Source organism: Periplaneta americana, chromosome 9, assembly GCF_040183065.1.
Source record: "Periplaneta americana isolate PAMFEO1 chromosome 9, P.americana_PAMFEO1_priV1, whole genome shotgun sequence".
Lineage (NCBI taxonomy): Eukaryota > Metazoa > Arthropoda > Insecta > Blattodea > Blattidae > Periplaneta > Periplaneta americana.
This window is the reverse complement of record NC_091125.1, coordinates 177,733,679-177,757,113: the sequence shown is the minus strand read 5'-3', so window position 1 is coordinate 177,757,113 and position 23,435 is coordinate 177,733,679. Positions and strand designations below refer to the sequence as shown.

Below are 23,435 nucleotides of genomic sequence, written 5' to 3'. Positions count from 1 at the left end.
AGTAATCATAATGGAGTTAGATTAGTCAACTTTGGACATCAAAAAATTTAATTGTCAAAAGTACAACATTCCCCCATAAGGATATACATAAATATACTTAGACTTCTCCAGATGGACTCGCACATAACCAGATAGATCACATCTTGATAGATAAAAGAAGACATACTAGTATAGTAGACATTCGAACCTTCAGGGGGGCAGACTGTAATTCTGACCATTATTTGGTAATTGGAGAACTAAGAGAAAGACTATCAGTAGCCAAGCGAGTAGAGCAACAAATTAATATTAGAAGATTCAATATTCCGAAATTAAAGGACGAGGAAACTAAGCAACATTATCTGGTCGAAATTTCAAACAGGTTTACAGTATTAGCAAGTTCCGACAAAGTTGAGGAAGAATTAGATGTTAATAGCACGTGGGAAAATATCCGAGATAATATCAAAATTGCAGCTGAGCAGAGCATAGGTTATTATGAAACTAAGAAAAAGAAACCGTGGTTTGATGAAGATTGTTGCATGGTAGCAGAAAGAAGAAAACAGGCAAAATTGAAATTCTTACAGGATCCAGTTCGCCTCACGAACAGAGATAATTATTTCAATAAAAGACGGGAAGCAAATCGTACGCTTAGGAATAAAAGGAGAGATTACTTGAAGGAAAAACTGAATGAGGTAGAAACAAACAGTAAGAATAAAAACATTAGAGATTTATATAAGGGCATAAAGGAATTCAAGAATGGATATCAGGCAAGGGTAAACGTGATCAAGGATGAGAATGGTGACTTGCTTGCAAACTCTCATTCAATCCTGAATAGATGGAAAAACTATTTTGGGCAACTACTAAATATACATAGACCAAATAGAAATGATCGGGACGAAATTGAAATAAAAACTGCTGAGCCATTTATACCCGAACCCACGCTTTCTGAAGTAGAAACTGCGATGGAAAATCTGAAAAATTATAAGTCTCCAGGTATTGATCAAATTCCAGCAGAATTAATACAAGAGGGTGAAAGCGCATTATCTAACGAAATTTATAAGCTTGTACTTGCTATTTGGTAAAAGGAAATTGTACCAGAACAATGGAAGGAGTCCATAATCGTACCTATCTTTAAGAAGGGGGACAAGACTAACTGTAGTAACTTTCGAGGAATATCACTTTTGTTGACATCGTACAAAATTTTCTCGAATATTCTTTTGAGAAGATTAACTCCATATGTAGATGATATTATTGGGGATCATCAGTGCGGTTTTAGGTGTAATAGATCAACTATTGATCAGATATTTTTTATTCGACAGATAATGGAGAAAAATAGAAGTATAAGGGTACAGTGCATCAGTTCTTCATAGATTTCAAACAGGCATATGGCTCGGTTAAGAGAGAAGTTTTATATGATATTCTTATTGAATTTGTATTCCCAAGAAACTAGTTCGATTAATTAAAATGTGTCTCAGTGAAGCATACAGCAGAGTCCGTATAGGTCAGTTTCTGCCAGATGCGTTTCCAATTCACTGTGGGCTAAAGCAAGGAGATGCACTATTACCTTTACTTTTTAACTTTGCTCTAGAGTATGCCATTAGGAAAGTCCAGGATAACAGAGAGGGTTTGGAATTGAATGGGTTACATCAGCTGCTTGTGTATGTGGATGACGTGAATATGCTAGGAGAAAATCCACAAACGATTATGGAAAACACGGGAATTTTACTTGAAGCAAGTAAGGAGATAGATTTGGAAGTAAATCCCGAAAAGACAAAGTATATGATTATGTCTCGTGACCAGAAAATTGTACGAAATGGAAATATAGAAATTGGAAATTTATCCCTTGAAGAGGTGGAAAAATTCAAATACCTGAGAGCAACAGTAACAAATATAAATGGCACTCAGGAGGAAATTAAACACAGAATAAATATGGGAAATGACTGTTTTTATTCAGCTGAGAAACTTTTATCATCCAGTCTGCTGTCGAAAAATCTGAAAGTTAGAATTTATAAAACAGTTATATTACCGGTTGTTCTTTATGGTTGTGAAACTTGGACTCTCACTTTGAGAGAGGAATATAGGTTAAGGGTATTTGAGAATAAGGTGTTTAGGAAAATATTTGGGGCTAAGAGGGATGAAGTTACAGGAGAATGGAGAAAGTTACACAACACAGAACTGCACGCATTGTATTCTTCCCCTGACGTAATTAGGAACATTAAATCCAGACGTTTGAGATGGGCAGGGCATGTAGCACGTATGAGCGAATCCAGAAATGTATATAGAGTGTTAGTTGGGACGCCGGAGGGAAAAAGACCTTTGGGAAGGCCGAGACATAGATGGGAAGATAATATTAAAATGGATTTGAGGGAGGTGGGGTATGATGATAGAGACTGGATTAATCTTGCTCCGGATAGGGACCAATGGCGGGCTTATGTGAGGACGATATTGAACCTCCGGGTTCCTTAAAAGCCAATAAGTAAGTACTACGTTATGGAGTACAAAGTTTGAATGGACCATAGTTGTGTTCCAGGACCATAGTTATGGGAAATGACAGTACTGAAAATCTCAGCGACCTACAGTAGTGAAGTATTAACTCATTTATTTAACGAATTCATAAGTTGTGGTACATATCCTGTCAAACTTAAGAATGTGAAGGTTATACCACTGCACTTACAAGGGTGGTAGCAGGAATATAGAATCTAATTACAGACCTATATCTATAATTCCTGTATTTTCTCATTAAATAAGGATAAAACTTGTGAAATTTTGTTGACTACTGCTAGAGAAAAGATTGATGTTAATACTTCTTTAAAGTTTCTTGGTATTCATATTCATTTTAGATCAAGCTGGGACGTTCATATACAAAATATACCTAAGAAAATGACTAAAGGACTACATATGTTACGTAGATTGAGTGGTGTTGTGCAGCAATTACACAGTTTGATTTGTTATGATATCGCATTATGGGACAATAGTTCACATTGTGATGAAATATTTAAATTACAAAAAAGCTCTTAGAATAATCTGTCAGCAATCTTATCTAGCTCACTGCAAACCATTGGGAGTAGTGCCTGTCCCAAGTCTTTATATATTTTATATACTTTTAAATGTAAAATAAGGCCAAGACAAACTTCTAATAAATAATACTAACCACATTTTACCAGAAAAAATGAAGATTTAATAAATAAATTCTATCGTTTTAGTATGTCTCAAAAGAATTGGCATTTTATGCCAGTTACATTTTATAATAGTTTACTTCTGAATATGAGATATTTGCCTGATAATGTGTGTAAAAGTAAAATTAAGTCTATTTTAACAAAGGAATGTTTGTATAATGTTAATAATTTTCTGAAGATCACTTCTGTTTGACTATGCCTGTATACTTTGTGTCTTATGGCAATATCACCATCACATAAGAATGATAATTGCCGACGTTCTAAGAGCAAAACATATCCTGTGCACGACAGATGGTATTTCTCTAAGTACGGAATTGTAGGTTCGTAGTTTACGAATTTTTCATGATGGACGTCATTCGGATGCTCAGTTCCTATTGTGCAACCAGCAGATGTATCTGGTAATTGTCTAATGATTGGAGCGGAAGGAACAATATTCAGAACCTTTCTAACATTCTGCAGAAAATTCGGATTGACATATGAATTTATTACTTCAATAGCTATGTTTGCCCCTAAATATTCATTGGATATTCTTAAAAATCATTTATACAATATCTAATTAATCTTCAATCTTCTTTCCGTGGTAAGTTGTATTAAACTTTACTGCTCTTACTGTCGTATTTCGCCCTAATTCATTTCAGTCTAACATGTTTTATTAATTCTTTGGTCGGCGGGAAAAGATACATAGGTCAAAAAATAATAATTTTTCAGGAGAGACTTTCTTTTTAATTTACTCTTAACTGAATATACAGTAAGTATAATAATGAAATTCATGTATGTTAAAGTAAGACCCTTTTCAATTTGAAAACAAGAAAATTTATTATTTCAAAACTTAGAAAAAATATTAGACTTACGTGTACAACAGAAAAATCTACTTTTTTTACTTATGTTCCTTTTCCCGCCGACCAAAGAATTTATGTTCTTACTCATTATTCTTTACCTTTAAAAAGTATTTCATGTGAATATCTTATTGTATATCTTTACCTTTACTGTTTTCATGTAAATTTCAAGTTATTCCTGTTTCCTGTACATGTCTTATTTTGTAAACTCTGTCTTTGGCAACTACTTTTCAGTGGAAGTTAAATAAATAACTTTAAACACAGCACTTAAAAATATGCGTTGTGAAGTATCTTATTGTGTGTTTGCTAATGTATATTAAGAATAATATAATATAATATTAGTTATATTTTCTACTCGGTGCCACTCACTTGGTTCTCCAGCCGCAGCACCTGCTGTCTGTGGGACTGCTCCCTGGCCTCCAGCAGCCTCTCGGCCTGCAGCTGGGCTGCTCTCAGCCTCTCGATCTCCGCTGTGCGGTCAGGCTTCAAATCTGATGACAACTGCGAGCGCAGCCGTGCGATTTCTGCCTCCTTCTCTGCCAGCTGGGCCTCCAGGCGCCGAACACGCATGCGCAGCTCCCTGTTCTCCTGCTCCAGCATGTGATCTGTTGCCGCACTTGACTCCTTCTCTGGTCGCTCGTAGCTCTTGCTGCGCCCACCCGCTGCCTTGGCATACGTCCGCTCCAAGTTGCGCTTCTCTGCCTCCAGCTGGCGAATCTGAACAAGCAAATCAGGACTCATCTGATACCACGCAGTTCCTGCTAAAATCTTGGTATCAGAGACTTCTAGTAACACTTCAAATAATGACAACAACAACGACGACGATGATAATGATGATGAAAAACTAAAAGCCAGTGACTGTTAATTATGAAACAAGACGTTATTGTTGTTGTTCTCTAATGGTGACCGATTTGCATTCTGGTATATCAATCAATCAATCAATCAAACAATCAATCAATCGTTTATTAATGTCATGAGCAACAGTTTGTTGCAATAGACATAATACACTAAATTACAAGAGATAATATTTGACATAAAATATAAAAACAGATGGATATAATAATACATATGAAATACAATAATAATAATAATAATAATAATAATAATAATAATAATAATAATAATAATAATAATAACCAATACTAATAATAATCGTAATAATAAAGAGCAATGCAGCTTATAAATTTAGAAACATTTACAATGGTTTTGGTGGAGATGGATAGAAGCAATGATGACTCTGTGGCCAGATCCAGGGTCTTCAATTATTTTTTTCTTGGTTTCGTGATGGATATCTGATGTCACTAGTAATAAGTCTGGATTTGTACCAGAACCAGAATAATGAATGAAAGTAGGGGGATCTTCTTTTCTGTAGACAAGTTCTGCGGTTGTAGTATTTGCTTTAGCAAAGAAGGGCAGCACTGCTACTTACAGACCTGTTACTAAATCTACGTATTACTCTGTGAAGAGATTTATTAAATCTACATACTTAGACTTCAACAAACAAAATTTGATAACACAATCCCTAGGGAAAAAATGGAACTCTCTGCATCAAAATCCACAGTTAATTCCCGATTTACCACGAAAATCGTCTGTAGCTGCATTTAGATTGGCAACAGGCCATGATTGTTTGGCCAAACACCTGCATAGAATTGGAATATATCAGTCCCCTAACTGCCCATTGTGCAACTCAAACCAAGAGATGGATTCGGAACACATCAAAATCTGTGCTTCATTGGCTGGTCATGATAATATCTTTGAAAAATATTGGAGTGCAAGAGGTCAAATGACTTTATTGTCAAAGGCCTGGCATTAGAAAACAACAACAACAACATTTACAATGGAGTAAAGAAATTCACTAATATTGTAGAATGGATGGTTGATTAACCACATAACCAGTTATACAAAACAGATTTAAATTGTCTATAAGTTGCATCATGCACCTTAAACACTGTTATAGCAATAGAATGGAACCATTTTTTGGACTTATTTAATCTAACTCTAGGTTCTGAAAGACAATAATTGTACCTTGTATCATAATATCACGTCCAGTTCATGGCAGATAGTAGAGGCAGTCATGTTTTGTAAACATACTGCATATCAAGTAGATCTGTGCGTTTCTAAATGTTTTGAAGTTGCTGTCTTTGGTGGGTGTATATTGTATCCTGAAAGGATATTTTGATATTCGATATGTGTTTGGTCAGTTCCATTTATTTGATGGGCAGAGGTTGGCATCTTGTACTCGCCCCCTATCATCTCCACTGCAACGTTATACTAGTCCGTATCTCATGTACGGTGCAGTAATAACAAGTGGCAGCCTTCATAGCTTCCTTCGAGTCAGACAGTATCACTGTGTTGCCCTTTATATTGTGTTCCTCTACTGCATTTAGTCCTCCATCAAAGTTGGGCAGTGTTGTGGTCTGATGAAGTGTATTGTGCAAAGAGTTTACAGAATACTCCTGCTTCTTTTTTAGTGCCTAGGTAGGATCCATTAGTGTAGATTCTTAACCAGTTTTGTTCTGCATATTTTTCATGGAGAGTTCTTATAGCTATTTTTCTGCCTTGATGTTCAGATAGTTCAAGGGGTTTGTAAGCGTGTAGTAGGTATAATTTTTGCACTTGTATTAATCCGTATTTTTGTTTCAATCTATGCTGCACTCTCAGGGTGCTGTATCAGCAGTCACTGCTGCTATTTGCTTTCTTTTTTTTTTTGCACATAGCTTGCAACTTCAAGTCCTTCTCCCTTCACCAAACTTTCAACATATCCGAGGGCTACCAGTTTGAACACAGAATTTAGAAGATGAGCTAGCTTTTTTTGTTTTTGTTAAGGAAGGAGTATTTTATTATTTTAATATTCGATATACTTTTCTGTTTTCTTCACTTAGCAACACTGAATTTGTACAGAAGTATCATGTGTGGGTACTTTCTGAAAAGCTCTTAATGGGCACTATTCAAAAATAAAACAATATATTGGGTGTTCCATTTAAAATAAGAGAGTTGGAGTTACTTCCGGTTAAACCGGAAGTAGAAAAAACTCGGTAATACCATTATTGAGTTCTTAGTATATGGTTATCCTCACATACCAAGTTTCATGTCACTGAACCACATGCTTCAAAAGTTATTTAGGTGGTGCGGGACTTTTAACTAACTCTGTATAATGTGTGTGATTTAATTACAGCCCTAATAAACCCTATGGTAAAATAGGTTCAATAAATTTGGATATTCAATAAATAATAATAAACTTTTATTCACTATCACTACAACTGATGCAATAGCACAGTGCGATCACTCCCTACATGTCAGGTAAAGTCTAAAAATCCGCTATGTACATAATACTGAAGGCCGTAGTCGAGGAAATATAAAGTTGCATTATACCGACAACAAATGGCCGACTCAAGACAGTTTGACGGTAATCAATTTTCAATAGCCAGTCACTTCTCTCCCACTTCAGCCATTCAGGTGACTCCACATTTACTATCGCACATGTTGGGCTATGTCTGACGAATTTACAAAGCTGTAGGTGAGGTAAAACCCTGCAGACTCCCATACCTTGTCTGACAATGACTCCACCTTCCCACGCAGTTCCATGCGTTCACGCTGTGACGTCTGCAGCTGCCGCATCAGCTCCTCATCCTTGCCTGATGCTGCGCTCTCTGGCGGCCAACTGGCGAGTCTCAGCTGTGCCTCTAGTCCGGAGCGCTGCACCTCATTGTTGGCCAGCTCAGTCTGCAGCCGCTGCGTCTGGTCCGCCAGGTGCTGGTTGGCTCTGCGCAGCTCCGCCAGGCTCTGCTGGGCCGTCTCCAGCCTCTCCATCACCACTCTCCGCTCGTTCTCACTGTTGGTCAGCGACTTCTGCAGCTGCATACATCAACACATTCAACATATTTACGCCCTATAGGTGTCTCACCTACTTATCCCCGCTCCTTACGTCTATTATCTGTTTCTTCTCTGGTAGAGGAATTTTTTTTGAAATGTCTTAATTCAGAGTAATCAGACTAATCTAGATCTTCTGCTCCCCGTGGATTTGCCAGCTGGACTTCTCAGTGTGTAAGTAACTTAACCTTATTTTGGCCTGTATTTATTGTGGTACTGTATTTTTAAATTCTAAAGTAGTTACATTCAATGGCACACACAGAATTTTGTCAAGGGGAGGGGAGATCATTATTAAAATTGTTTACATATTTATATTATCGGTATTTTAAATTTTGTGTATTATTATTATTATTATTATTATTATTATTATTAAAATATGAACTGTCAAATGCACAAAACTTCAAATGATCATTTCACGGTAAAGTCAGAACTCAAACTAACAGTCGGGTGAATACTGCTCTTAAAATGAGTTTAAAATCGACAATGAACAATATTTAACATATGAACTGCACAACTGTCAAAACAACCTTTCAATATGTTTCACAACAAGTTAAATTTCACATTGTGTCAGCTTCATTTTATCACAAGGTCGGTAGGTCTCTCTATAATAAAGATAGCATTGTTATAATTCGAACGTGTCGCAGCACCAAGCACAGGGATTATATTGAAGGAGGGGTAGGAGGACTATGCCTTATGTCGATGTAGATTTTGTTACTCTGACGGTGAAAAATTAGAGGAGGGAAACGATTATGGATAAAAAAATATTCAAATCTAAATATGTAATTTTTTTTAAAGTTCAAGGGGGGATTTAAAACCGGTAAACCCTTCCTCCTTGCATGTGCCCCGGGTTAAATTGTATAATTATCATCTCCAAATGGCATATTTCTCTTCCAGTCCTAGGCAGATTATTTTTGTTGGTGCTTAATACTGTTTTTGGTTTATTGTAATTTTATTGTATTTCTATTTATTAAGGCTAGGAAGAATTTATTCCTTATCATATATAAAATTATTATTTGCAAATTAGGCTATTTGTCTTACACTCTAATGAAAATGACACTGACCAATTATATGAAATTCACAGAGCATCTAGGGAGCTGTGGAATTTTTTACATCAGCTCTACAATATAATTACGGCATCAGATTACTTTACAAAGTGCACTTTAACGCCCTCTGTCAAGACCTGTTTGAGCTTCTCGCTGCTGGACTGCGAGGTGGAGCTGGTGTCGAGCAGCGTCCTCTGCAGGCTCTGGATCTCAGCCCGCATCTCTGCCTCGCCGGTGTTGGCCCTCTCCAGCGCCAGGTTCAGCTGGTCGATGGTGGCCTTGAGCGAGGTGCAGCGCTCCTCCAGGCTGGCCACGCTGCGGCCCTGCACCTCGCATCTGTCTTGCAGCTTCTGCATGGAAAAGCCAACAACAATGAGTTAATCCAATCACACACATTCCCACGATGTTTATGTTACTGAAGAAAAGATCGAAACTAAAATTTAACAACTTTAAATTGGGGTGGAAGCAATTTCAATACAGATAACACTGCTTGTAAGACTACGTCTATTAGGACAAAAATTAAATTAATTTAACACCTTCTGCCGTATACCACTCTTGTATAAAATTATACATTTATTACGTTAGGTCTACTGTCCCGTTATCAAACTTCTAAATCTGTCTCGAGTTGTTACGTAAAAGGAAGTGTTAACCGCTGTAATATTTCTTCACTATAGTATAGCTTTTCTTGTCTTTATTTTACATTAAGGTTACCAGATGTCCCGAATTTTACTTTCTGTCCCTGGAAAAAAATTAGTCTCCGGATTCAATAATTTTTTTCCAGATATCCCCGGATTTTCATTGTTAATTATTAATATTCAAATTAACTACAAACAATATATTGCAAAAGTTAAAACAAATATATTGCAATGACCAGTACAAGCCATGAGGATATATGAAAACATTATTCCTGACTAGTTTCATTAACCACAATAGCTTGTTAACTTATATATACATACACACTTACTAAGTCACAGCAACTATTTTTTTTAGGCAACCAACCATACTGCTAGTCAGGTGACTGGCTCACAACTGTTTATCTCCATTTTGCTTCTGAGACTCGCTCTCCATCCTCCTCCTCCTCCTTCTCTGCCCGTTTTCTATTCCCCTCACAACTTCGCCCACGAAGCAGTGGTCAATAAACCAAAGAGATCATTTTAATCTCTTCCCTCGATATCAAACCCCTAACCTTCTTGTTCGTGATCGATTTCCATCTCCATTACATGTCTCGCAGCACTGGCATCCTGAATTAACTGCACTCCTACTATTGTACCTGGACATGAGATTCTTTTTCCTGCAGGATCATCTGCAGGCGCTGCAGATCTCCTTCCAGAGACAATCTCTGCAGTTCCAGCTTCGTAGCCCGCGACTCATTGCGAGCCAACTCCTCTTGCAGGTTACGTTTCTCATTCTCCAGTCTGTTCATTGCCTGCCGCATCTTCTCAAGCTTATCCTGCAAACAAATGACATTTGTTAACTGGTATCAGCTCCAATTGTCACACTTGTTAACTGGTATCAGCTCCAATTGTCACATTTGTTAACTGGTATCAGCTCCAATTGTGACATTTGTTAACTGGTATCAGCTCCAATTGTCACATTTGTTAACTGGTATCAGCTCCAATTGTGACATTTGTTAACTGGTATCAGCTCCAATTGTCACATTTGTTAACTGGTATCAGATCCAATCTTCACATTGTTTCTACTTTTAGATACATACATAGGAGAGAGACAGGAAGGGAGCAGGAGGAGAGGAAGAGAGAGACAGAAGGAGGGAGAGATAGAAAGAGAGAGGGGGAATTATTTCTATCAAAAAGCAGAACACTTAATACACAAGTGTGAAAAGTTGGAAACTCAATGCCGGAAAATGATACAGACAATATTAATACATGGAGGGAAGTGGCCAACTACAAACAATGAACTCATAAAAATCATGAATCAGATTCAATACAGTTTATGAGGAACATTAATTTCAGTTCGTTGTAAGTATTGTAGGTACCTAATGGAAAAGTTGTTACGATTTAAGATGAATTTGCGAAAATAATGTAAATAGTGGAACATGTAACTATGTTAATGTACTCTGCTAAAGTTGCAAAAGCATATATTATTACCGAATGGTAATGGAGCATGCTTAAAAAACCAAGCTCTTATAAATACTGAAAGTGAATAATATCTATCCAAGTTTGAATATTCTGAGTACAAATTGCATAACATGCCTTGCTGCTCCAGGACTGCCAGTATTGAACACGTAAGTGTAGTTTGCTACTAGTGCACTTGCCACGTAAATTGAAGCAGGCATGATAGGGTTTTACCTCGTACTGCCCCTTCTCTTCAGTCCCACTGCTGACTACGAGCTCGAGGGCTGTAACTTTGTCCCTCATCTGCTGCGCCTCTTCCGTCTTCTGCTGCAGGGCCTCTGTCTGCAACAGGACAAGCGTACACCTTCAACTGTTACTGATACAATGCCATCTCGTTAAAATTGCGAGTTACCAAAATGATGTAACTGAATCACTTAGAGACAATCATTCCAAAAATGAGCCTAGTCACGTATATGCATCACTTTTAAACTGTAACTTTGAACAAAAATGTGGACTACAGAAAAATTAACCCTTAACACTACGATGTTGATTAGTAAGTGCAAGTTTGAACAATTAATTACTGAGATTTGCGATAAATGAATTTGTTTAATGAAATTGTATATTTATTATGCATAACTACATTTGTATATAGATCATTTTTTAAATTATTAAATTTGTAGTTTTGTAACTTAATGTAACTTAATAAATCTATCACGCAATCTATCACTATGATGTTGATTAACTTATTAAATCCATTATACTGTATTTCTTATAGGCCTTTAAAAGAAATGTAAAATTAAAGTAAGACTGTTTATTAACTAGTCACTGAAATTAACTGTTTGATGCCTACATCACAAGGGCACGTGATCTGGCAAAACAGACTATTGTAGAATCCTCATGATAACAATATTTAATGGCATTAGATAAATGTGGTCAGGAGATAGGAGTAGTTAGATGTGAACTTGGGTAAAAAGAGTAATATGAACGAAAATGTGTATGTAATGAATGTAATTGTGGCACCATAATACCAAGGCCAGGTCTTTCACTGCAAACCCAGCTTTTTCCAATCTTTTCTATTTTCTGTCTTCTCATATGATCCATATATCTTAATGTCGTCTGGCATCTGATATCTTCTTCTGCCCCAACTCTTGTCCGTTCACCATTCCTTCCAGTGCATCCTTCAGAAGGTAGTTTCTTCTCAGCTAGTGACCCAATCAATTCCTTTTTCTCTTTCTGATCAGTTTCAGCATTATTCTTTCTTCGCCCACTCTTTCTAGCACAGCTTCATTTCTTATTTTTCTATCCATTTCACATGCTCCATTCTTCTCCATATTCACATTTCAAATGCTTCTATTCGTTTCTCTTCACTTCGTTGTAATGTCCATGTTTCTGCCCCGTACAATGTTACACTTCACACAAAGCACTTCACTAGTCTCTTCCTTGTTCTTTCTCCAGAGGTCCGCAGAAGATGCTCCTTTTTCTATTAAAAGCTTCCTTTGCCATTGCTATTCTCCTTTTGACTTCCTGGCAGCAGCTCATGTTATTGCTTATATATATATAATCTCATATCATATCATATCATATCATATCATATCATATCATATCATATCATATCATATCATATCATATCATATCATATCATATCATATCATATCATATCATATCATATCATATCATATCATATTTAATGGCACTAAATAGTGAAGAACAGTTAGCAAAAACGACGATAACTGAAGCTTGACTGTATAAGTTACTCCCTAACATTACATATAGTGTTTCCAACTTCACCTCTTTCCTTTTCTCCTGAAGGAAGCCATGCTACAGATTTTATAGACCTTGGCGAAGTTTGAACCACAAAACAGTCAGCAAGATAGTTTTAGTTGAATGTGTGATACGAAATAACGGCTATTTAATGAGAAGTACAATGCATTATAATTTGCAATAAACAGGAATTTCCATGCGTTCAATGAACCATGTACAGAATCTACAGAGGAGCTTGCATTATCGTCGTTAATTTACTAGGTGGCTACATAACAATGGCAATTGAATCATTTACACGATATATTCTGAAAATGAAACTTTTAAATTATAACTTGGAACAAAATTATGTATTACAAGAAATTTATTCCGTAACATTATCACACTGATTTAATTTATTAAATCCATCACATTTCTTATTGGTCTTGGATGCTGTAACATTCAATAACCAGTGATATAACTGCTGACATGCTCTGTACTACATTCCGGTGAATTGAACAGGTTTAACCATTCTAATCACAAGATCAGACGAGTTTTGGCTTAAATGACGATTAGTAGAATTTCGACGGCAATACCTGGGCCTGCAGAACAGCCTGTTTCTGGCCCAGCTTGGCCTCCAGCGCGCCCTTCTCGTCCTGCACTGCTCTCACGTTCTGCAGGGCCGCGGTCAGCTTGGTGTCCACCTTGCTCTGCAGGTCCTGGGCCTCCTGCAGCTGCTTCCTCGCACTGGCCACTTGCGTCTTGTAGTCGTCCTGAGTGTCAGCAACCAAACATCTCAGTTGGCAACGGACTTCGCGATCAAACCAGTTGACTGCGCAATTCCAGGTTCAATTCCTTACCCTCTCCCTCTCTATCTGCGCCACCTGCTGCATCAGAGATCTGACGCCCTTCCTTATGACCTCCGGGTCCACGTCCACCATGCCCTCGCCTCTGCCATCTGCGTGGTCTTGAGCTGCAATACACAATTCCCTCCTCATGTTCAGTGAATGGCATTTCTGGAAGCACAATCAATCGCCAGCTGTTTTGTTCAGGCTTGGAACTGCAAAGAAGTGATAAGACTCAATGTCCAGTTGTCCCTGAGCACACATTAGTGCAATTCGCATTCTGTTATACTTAATAATAGTTCTGTAAGCTTGCTGAAGAAGAAGCATATAATATTATATGCTGTGTCTTTTAAGACATTCAATTATTTGAATAATACTGATTAATTCTCTTGAAAACATAATGCATTTAAAAAACAAATTCACTCAAACATGACTAATTACACTGCGTAACAAATTTTAACTTTCCTTTTCTTTCTTTCTTTTTTTTTTTTTTTTTTTGCGCTGGGTATGTGATACATGTTTTCTATATAATTTGAACCTCCTGAATATGACAATAAAAACAGTTGTTGGTTATGGTTTTTGAGAAATTTTCGAATTTATATCTATTCAAAATACTGCTTTATATAATGACAATAAAGTTAAATACTCACTGTTCAGAAGATTACAACTTTCTTTTTCTGCATTTTCTTTTATACTGGGCATCAGTTACATCACGAGCTAAAGTCCAACAATAGTCTGCTAGCACATTGGTACTCCACTGTGCTTGGTATCTTTTCTTCATAGCTGAAATTTCTTGATGAAAGCACTCATCATGCTCATCACTGAAATCGTCATAATTCTCGGGGAAAAAGTCAAGATTGGAGTGAAGGAAGTGAATTTACAGTAACAGGTTACAACCTATAGTTTCATATGCCAAAAGTAAATTTTTCACTAGTTCCTCATAGTTCTCACTTCTACGATTACCCAGAAAATCTAATATAACCTCCTTGAATGCAATCCAGGCGGCTCTCTTTTTTCCTTTCAACAAAGATTCGAAATGATGTCCTTCATTATTTCTGTAATTTGTGACACCTTGAAAATTTCCTCTTTTATTTCTGAGTCACTAAGCAGGAAATTTTTCCTGGATATATTTAAATGCTTCAGTTTCATTATTCATCCTTTCAACAAAATTCTTCATTAACCCTAACTTAAGCCTGGTTCAGACGGTGCGTGTTTCCGTGATGGATTCCAAGGTGGCTAGCAGGCTAGGTGCCGTGGTGGCTACGGTGCTGGGTTTCGTGGTGGCTGCAGTGATGGTTTTCGTTCACATGGAGCGAGCTGCCTTGCATGCTGGATCCAAAGAGTTTGAAGTATTACAAACTCTTTGGCTGGATCCCAGTTTGGAAGTTGGAGATGCTGGCGCGGTATGATTTGTAAACATAAAAAATGGAAGCTGTACGAAGAAGACGTTCAGCAGCCTTTGCTGTTTTGCTAGCTTTGAACGCTGAGGAGTCGGATCAAATTAAAAAGAGTAGAATGTGGAGCCGAAAATGGTTACTGCGTAGAAATACGGGCCAAGATGTCTTAACAATGCTGTTTGTATAGCATATAAACATGTCTCTTCTCTGTACGCCTCAATTAAAGTTCTGACTTGATCTCTGGTCCAACTGTAGGAATTCATAATCAAAAATTTCGACTTGCTCTCTTAAGGGGAGAGGATGGTATTTTTCAAAACTTTTTTCCTATTTGGTGTAAATTATTAATTTTTTGTCTGTAGAGAGCTCATAGCTGTGGCAACTCAACCAAATAAAAATGTAAAAAAAAAAAAAAAAAAAATTATTTGGGGGCCCAAATTTGAAAAAAAAAAAAAAAAAAAACCCAATGCAGGATTGTACTAAAACCGATACTGTATATCTAAACCATTTTTAAAGATAGATTCAAACAGTTTTTGCAATGTATTTGCAAAAGTATATTCTACAAACTGTCTGTAACAAATTTTGATATTAGTCCCTACGTTGGTAAAATAAACAATTAAAATTTAATAACAATTTTCTGATTTCCTTTCTTGCAAACAAACGCACGTATTTTTAAAATGAAATCAATTAACAAAATTCTGTTAGAGAGAAAAGTTTCCTAATAGTCTAAAGAATGTGTGTTCTAAATATCATGCATGTATCTTTAATAGTTCAGAAATAATTATATTCATTTTGTCTGGCAATGTAGCAAAAAAAAATTAAGTTACTGGAAACCAATAAAAGCGGGCGTGTGATTTAAAAATCCATAGCGCAGGAAGTTTAAAAATGACGTCTCAACATCCGATAAGGGCACAAATACCCACAAAATGTTATGCAATGTATTCCACACATATCAAAGGGTATTTTTTTATGTTTAATATTGGTCGACCAGCAAACTTGCTATACAGACCACTGAAAGGGTATTTTAAAGAAAAAAACAATTTTTTGAAAAATTTAATTTACCAGAAATAACTATAAATGTGGGCGAGTGATTTAAAAATCCATAATGCAGGAAGTTTAAAAATGGCGATCCACACATATCACAGAGTATTTTAAAGAATATATATATATATATATATATATATATATATATATATATATATATATATATATTTAATTTAGTAATTTTTCATCAAAAATACCATCCTCTTCCCTTAAAATAGTAGCTCCTGCAACCTTCCCGAGGTTGATCCACACTGTTGTTTTCTCGCTCCCAAGGTCCAGAACAGTCTAGATAACACTCATGATAAATAAGAAACTAACCATAAGTGGAAAACAACTAAAATTCTACATTAACAATAGTAAATGTTGCAACAAAGCAATTAAACAAGGAGTTTAAAACAACTGAAGTTCTATATTTGATTATTCTATCCTTAGAAACTAAGAAATACATAAAAAAAAAGATTTAGTTGGAAAACAACTATTTTGGTAACACTGAACCAGTACAGAAGCACGCAGGAAAAATAGCAAGGAACCTATCCTCGAAATCCAGCAAGCTAGCCATCCACGGAGCCACCAGAGCGCATTATTAACGGTGAGTGACCACGCAGGCGACCCATCCGCGCAGCCACCTTGGAATCCATCACAGAAACACGCACCGTCTGAACCGGGCTTTAATGCGTAAAGAGGGTAAAATGACTTTGAGGTACAAGGGGTTGATGTATAATATTTTTCATCCCTGGCTCTAGTGATTATCGTGTTGGTCATACTTTTATTTCATAATGCTTATCTGCTGACTGTCCCATTCGCACAGAAAGCGGCAAAAGTTTGTGTAGCCTAATTGCATTCCAAGAAGCAATGCTACAACCTTCAAATCCGCACATATAAACCATATCATTAAAGCACACTTTAAAGAAATACACGTCTTACACAGAATACTAACACCACGGAAATGTCCTGGTAAACTGAAGCGATTTCATACAGCGAATCTGTTTCTTCCCCTCCAGATGGAACCGAAAAGGGCAATAAAATAATTTTCGCTTTTAGAAGTGGTTTTGACAGGATGGTCTATTGTAAAATATAAACTACAGTAATGCCATTAAAGCTCACAGTGAAAGAAATACACATCTCAAGTAAGATCAGATAAACTGAAGTGAATTCATACTGTGAACCTGTTTCACCCCCTCCAAATAGACTCGTAAAAAGATAATAAAATAATTTCCGTTTCCACAAGTGCTTCTAACATGGTAGCCTACGTATACTAATATTGTTTTCACACAATGTGTCGTCACATTTGCAAAAAAAAAAAAATAGTTACACATGATATATGGTGATTTTTTAAATAAAATGCGTAGAAAATGAATTATATTATGCATCTTGAAAACCCGAACTGATTTTTATGTCTGGTGCAAAATAACTGTTGCCCAGTGTTATTAGCCCACTCTTCTCTGGCTGGCATTATATTCTGATTTCTTATTGTATGTATTATAAATTCTGCTCTAAGAACTGTGTTTTGTCTATTTATTATTACTTCTTGTAATGAAGTTATTTATGTTTATGGACGTGTCTGTGTACTTTCAAATAAGATTAAATAAATTAATATTGCGCACTATTATATTCGAGCAACGAAATTTTAAGACCAAAAAAAATCCTTAGTACATTTTACTTCAGGAAAAATAAAACCTTTATAGATTTACAGCATGTTCAAAAATCTTGCCCATGAATGACACAAACTGTGCTGGTTGGTTTTCGTCACTATTCTGCCTTGCAACGAGAACAGTTCAGTCTGACAGCCCACTTTCATCCTGTAACAGTCTGGTTCTTACCTCCAGACCTACATAACAAATGACAGAGATTTCTAATAGGCTACTAACATTGTTTTTTAATCCCCATATAAACAAGTCCTGCGAAGACACTTATTCACAATGCTGCAACCTTCACTGCGCATATTTATTGCTCATGGTTTCTATTGGTTGGCAGTTTTTTTGCAAACTATACAACTCACGTAACCACCATGACGCAAATTATATGTGGAACTAAAGTCTAATGTATAAGGCATAACTCTGAGATGAACAAGGACATTGCTGCTGTACGTACAGCGTTCTTCACAAAGTCTCCTCTTCTTCATCCCATAAAAAAGGTAGGATCACTTCAAGGCCATGAAACTGCCCCAGTACACCAGTTATGCTGGCTCACAAGCAGCAGACAGATAAACACAAAACTTACCTTCCCATAACAACTTACCGATGTTGCATTAAAGAAACAACAGTGCATGCTGGAACAGAGTAGCTGAGTAGCCCGTCTTGTTACTCAACATAATTTTTCCATAACCTTTTATTCAAGCATTAATTTCGCCACCTTACAGCTAAGTTTTGTATTTGATTATCTTCTGTGCAGTATGAGAAGAAGTTTCCACATTAGTCATCCAGTCATGTTTTGGAGCTTTCTCAACACTCGCTGCTATGGAAATGTGTTTCTCATACCTCGCATGTGATACGCACCTTTGGCCGGACTCCACCTCCTGGAGGGGCTCATGAGCTTGTAGGGCAGGGTGACGCTGCCGTCCAGCTGTATGCCCGCGATCCTGCGCAGGGTGGAGCCCACACTGCTCAACTTCTGCTCCACGTCCTTCTTGGCGCCCTCCAGCTGCAGCAGCTGCGCGTCCAGGGCTCTGACTCGTCCCTCGGCTCCCCCCAGGCGCGCCTTCAGCTCCTGTATCTGCTGCGTGGCGTCGGCCAGGCACACCTCCAGGTTGTGCTTCTGGTCCTCCAGCTTGCGCTCACGGCCGCGGCTGTCCTCGAGCCTCACCAGCAGCTCCTGCTCCCTGCCTCGCCACCGCTCCTCCTCCTCGTCTCCACGTGATCGCATCCTGGACAGCTCCTGCCGCGACAGGTCCAGGCTGCTTTCCACCTCGGCCACCTGCATGACGAAACCAACTGCTCTGCCAAAGTGTCCATTCAAATATTCCTGACATTTCTTTGTTTTCCAGACACAAAGTCATTTTATCTCTTGAAGTTACAATTTATAAAATGAAGCTGGAAAATAAAGTAGTTATCCATTAAATAAATTCTGAGGATGTATTTTTTTTTTCAATTTAATATTATAAAAATATATGTACAGTTACATGTATTGATCAGATTTTTTTGTATTTGACAGATATTGGAGAAAATGGGAGTATAAGGGTACAGTACAGATTTCAAAAAGGCATACGACTCGGTTAAGAGAGAAGTTTTATATGATATTCTTATTGAATTTGGTATTCCCAAGAAACTAGTTCAATTAATTAAAATGTGTCTTAGTGAAACTTACAGCAGAGTTCGTATAGCCATATAGGCCAGTTTCGTTGGATGCTTTTTCAATTCACTGTGAGCTAAAGCAAGGAGATGCACTATCACCTTCACGTTTTAACTTTGCTCTGGAATATGTCATTAGGAAAGTCCAGGATAACACAGAGGGTTTAGAATTGAACGGGTTACATCACCTGCTTGTGTATGCGGATGACGTGAATATGTTAAGAGAAAATTCATAAACGATTAGGGAAAACACGGAAATTTTACTTGAAGCAAGTAAAGAGATAGGTTTGGAAGTAAATCCCGAAAAAACAAAGTATATGATTATGTCTCGTGACCAGAATATTGTACGAAACGGAAATATAAAAATTGGAAATTTCTCCTTTGAAGAGGTGGAAAAATTCAAATACCTGGGAGCAACAGTAACAAATATAAATGATACTCGGGAGGAAATTAAACACAGAATAAATATGGGAAATGCCTGTTATTATTCGGTTGAGTAGCTTTTGTCATCCAGTCTGCTCTCAAAAAAGCTGAAAGTTAGAATTTATAAAACAGTTATATTACCGGTTGTTCTGTAAGGTTGTGAAACTTGGACTCTCACTTTGAGAGAGAAACAGAGGGTAAGGGTATTTGAGAATAAGATGCTTAGGAAACTATTTGCGGCTAAGAGAAATGAAGTTACAGGAGAATGGAGAAAATTACACACTGCAGAACTGCACGGATTGTATTATTCTTCACCTGACATAATTAGGAACATTAAATCCAGACGTTTCAGATGGGCAGGGCATGTAGCACGTATGGTCGAATCCTGAAAAGCATATAGAGTGTTAGTTGGGAGGCCGAGACGTAGATGGGAGGATAATATTAAAATGGATTTGAGGGAGGTGGGATATGATGGTAGAGACTGGATTAATCTTGCTCAGGATAGGGACCGATGGCAGGCTTATGTGAGGGCGGCAATGAACCTCAGAGTTCTCTTAAAGCCATTTGTAAGAAAGTAAGGTTAAAATTTTACAAACAGAAAATAAAATGTTAAAATGATTATATTCCAATGTGAGTTTGAAGTATTAATAGACTTAATTACTAGATTTAAATATATTATAGAAAAAAATGGAATAACAATAAAGGAAAATACAGAAGAAGATAAGAAGGAATGTATGTAAAATTCAGAGCACTGATTATACCACGGAACTGTGCAATATCCTACGACCGATCCATAATCTCTCTTCGTTCAGCCTGCGATGTAGGAAAAGATAGTTGAATGTTTCCTTTAAAAATACTGAAAATATCAGTTGCATAGAATCGTAATATAAGCAGCCGATTCACGGGTCAAAATAAATAGGACTGTTTCTGCAATTATTCCAAGTGATCCATTTGTTGCGGCAGAAATGACATGGTAGATTTTTCTGTCACCTAATACTCGTAGGAATTCTCTCCTTCCACTCACTGCTATTCCTTTAATCACTTGAATATGGCCGGTTAGAGATTATCGTGGTTAACCTCCTGTTTAAGTCTAACCGAGGTCCATGCACCATAAAAATGCTTAACCAGAGGTTAGGTGCAATTTTAACTGGTGGTTACACTAACTGACATTGATGCACGTGGCCATAAGAGGAAAATAGGAAAGATTGGAGAATGCTGAGTTTGCAGTGAAAGACCTGCCCTTGGGCAGAAAACTATGATTGAATGATTATTATTATTACTATTATTATTATTATCATTATTATTACTATCCATACCCGTGTGCTCCGCTGCACTTGTTAGAAATAAATATGAAGTAATTACATAATTAAAATAGAATATCTGGTCCAGGGAACATTCGGGTTTGATAGAAGGATAAATCGTTTAATATGTTACTTAATTTAAATTATATTTAAATAATTAAAATGCGATCATTTTGGTCCAGAGACCACTCATTTGGTGCAATGATAATTCCTTTAAAATGTTTCTTAATTGTTATTACATGCAAATAATTAAAATATGACCATTTGGTTCAGAGAACATCCGTTTTTGGTGCAAGGATAATTCGTTTAACATTTTTCTAAATTAGTCTTGAATGCATCCTTTAATAAATCACTCCAAATTAATAAAGTTGATTGTGTACGAAGATAATTTTTATGTTAACCTTACTGTGCATCTTTTTTTTTTTTTGTTAAGTTTATTTTATTCACGCCTTAACATCTGTGGTCATGTCGCGTGTTTAGAATGTGTGGGTATGAGTAGGCTGTTTTTACTCTCGTTGAGTTCCTGTTTCTATTGTGTGTTGTAGATGGCTTGTGTTCATGTAACTGATTATAGACTTTGATTAATGTTTTTGGTATTGGTAATTGAGGCGGTGATGAATCATGGCATGTATCTTTCCAATCCGGCATTTGCCCTTATGACTAAGGGAAATCATGAAAAACCCCAGTCAGATTGGTCGGCCACACAGTTTGTATCCGGGACCTCCCAAATGTGAGTTTCAAATTCTACCGTCTGAGCCAACTCGCTCGGTTGTGCATCATTGTTTATGTAAATAAAAAAAATGGAAATAAATGTGGCACATAAATATTATTTTAGGAAACACAGGAAACGAATGTGGGTAAATTATGAGCGCAGGAACGCCATTTCGTGACACCTTTTAAAATAAATCAGCTCCAGTGAGCTCTATGGTAAAATGTTTATTTATTATGGTCTGTATGGTCCAGTAAAAATACTCATCTTTACGACAAAACTATTATGTTCTGTGAACAAAAAGAAATTTAAGTGTATAAAATTAGAGTATTTTATGTGGACCAAATAAAGTTGCAATAATCAAGTTATACAATATTTCGACAGAATATCAAGTTTTCTGTGCGTAAAGATCTATTTTCATCTTACCTCAGCCCTCATATGTAGTATTACATCCATCTAGAGAAACTACAAATTTTAAATAGTGAAGGAATTATCCAAATTAGCTTCTGAGATCACTTCATACAAACACACAAATATTCTCTATATATTAATATTGATAAACGTCAAGGCCACCTTAAATAGACGGAGTCATTTGTTTTAATTTCATTATAGCCATCGACGTCGTTCCTGCAATAACTCCTATGTGACATCGATTTTCAGATTTTTGCTCTATTAAATAACTTAAATAGATATACAGCAAATAATACAATCTCCTGTATGTAATTATATTTCTTTCTTTCGAAAATGTAAGAATTCACGATCTCCTATGTACCACTGCCACAGAATGAATAAATCTGTTTTTTCTTCTTACTGATGAATTTTATATTTTGCACATAGGAGTTACAGAACAATGATGCTATAATCTGAGGCGGCGGTGAAAATGTATTGTATTGTTATTTTAAAACTCTTGTATATCCTTAAATATCAGTCTTATCAAAATTTTACTTGGAATAAAACTTATTGGAAATCATTTTTAAAGAAACTTTTGTTATGTAACATTTTTCACAAAAATCAATAATAAGCGAGATATTTCGATTTATTTAATTGAAGCCCCCTTATAACCTCCCTTTTAAATAAAGTATTTTGAATGTCATATAGCCCAAAATCTAAGTTACAACGAACTTAATTTATATTCGAATTTTCATCGAAATCCGTTCAGCCATTATCAAGTGAAAAGGTAACAAACATCCAGACAGACAGACATACAAACAAAAATTTCAAAAAAGCATTTTCGGTTTCAGGATGATTAATTATACATGTTAACACAAATTATTTTCGGAAAAGAGAAAATTACCAGAGAAATTTCGGTTACAGATTTATTATTAGTATAGATTATTATTATTATTATTATTATTATTATTATTATTATTATTATTATTATTATTATTATTATTACACGGAAGAAGGAATAAAGTTCCAGGATATATTTAAGAATTCCCTGATGTTTCCCAGTTTTCCTATAATTTATCAATTTCCGTAATATTTTCTAGTATTCACTGTTTTCCAGACAGATGAGCACCATGTTTAAAAACTGATTTCTTGACAGACCAGTTGATTCGTGAACTAAATGACTGACTGATTTATAAATTGAGTGATTGATAAAATTGACTAACTCACTATTGTTGGGCTGAGTAGTGGATTAAGGTGGTGATGGTGAAAGTGAACAAGGAGATGGTTGTCAACTGTGTAAGATACAAAGTGAATTGATTCCGCAGCAAGCAA

The 23,435-nt window shown here is 36.4% G+C and overlaps 1 protein-coding gene across 3 annotated transcripts in view; it reads right to left on the bottom strand.

Moving 5' to 3' along the window:
* Root (ciliary rootlet coiled-coil, rootletin) overlaps positions 1 to 23,435 on the bottom strand; it is an 88,417-nt gene that overhangs the window by 4,818 nt on the left and 60,164 nt on the right. For all 3 annotated transcript variants that reach the window (XM_069836550.1, XM_069836549.1, XM_069836551.1), the window contains exons 21-28: positions 18,489 to 18,906; positions 13,571 to 13,683; positions 13,307 to 13,483; positions 11,208 to 11,315; positions 10,172 to 10,351; positions 9,039 to 9,251; positions 7,535 to 7,843; positions 4,358 to 4,705 (exon numbers count right to left, since the gene is read on the bottom strand). In XM_069836550.1, the coding sequence (XP_069692651.1) occupies positions 4,358 to 4,705; positions 7,535 to 7,843; positions 9,039 to 9,251; positions 10,172 to 10,351; positions 11,208 to 11,315; positions 13,307 to 13,483; positions 13,571 to 13,683; positions 18,489 to 18,906 (1,866 nt within the window). The remainder of the gene's footprint in view (positions 1 to 4,357; positions 4,706 to 7,534; positions 7,844 to 9,038; positions 9,252 to 10,171; positions 10,352 to 11,207; positions 11,316 to 13,306; positions 13,484 to 13,570; positions 13,684 to 18,488; positions 18,907 to 23,435) is intronic.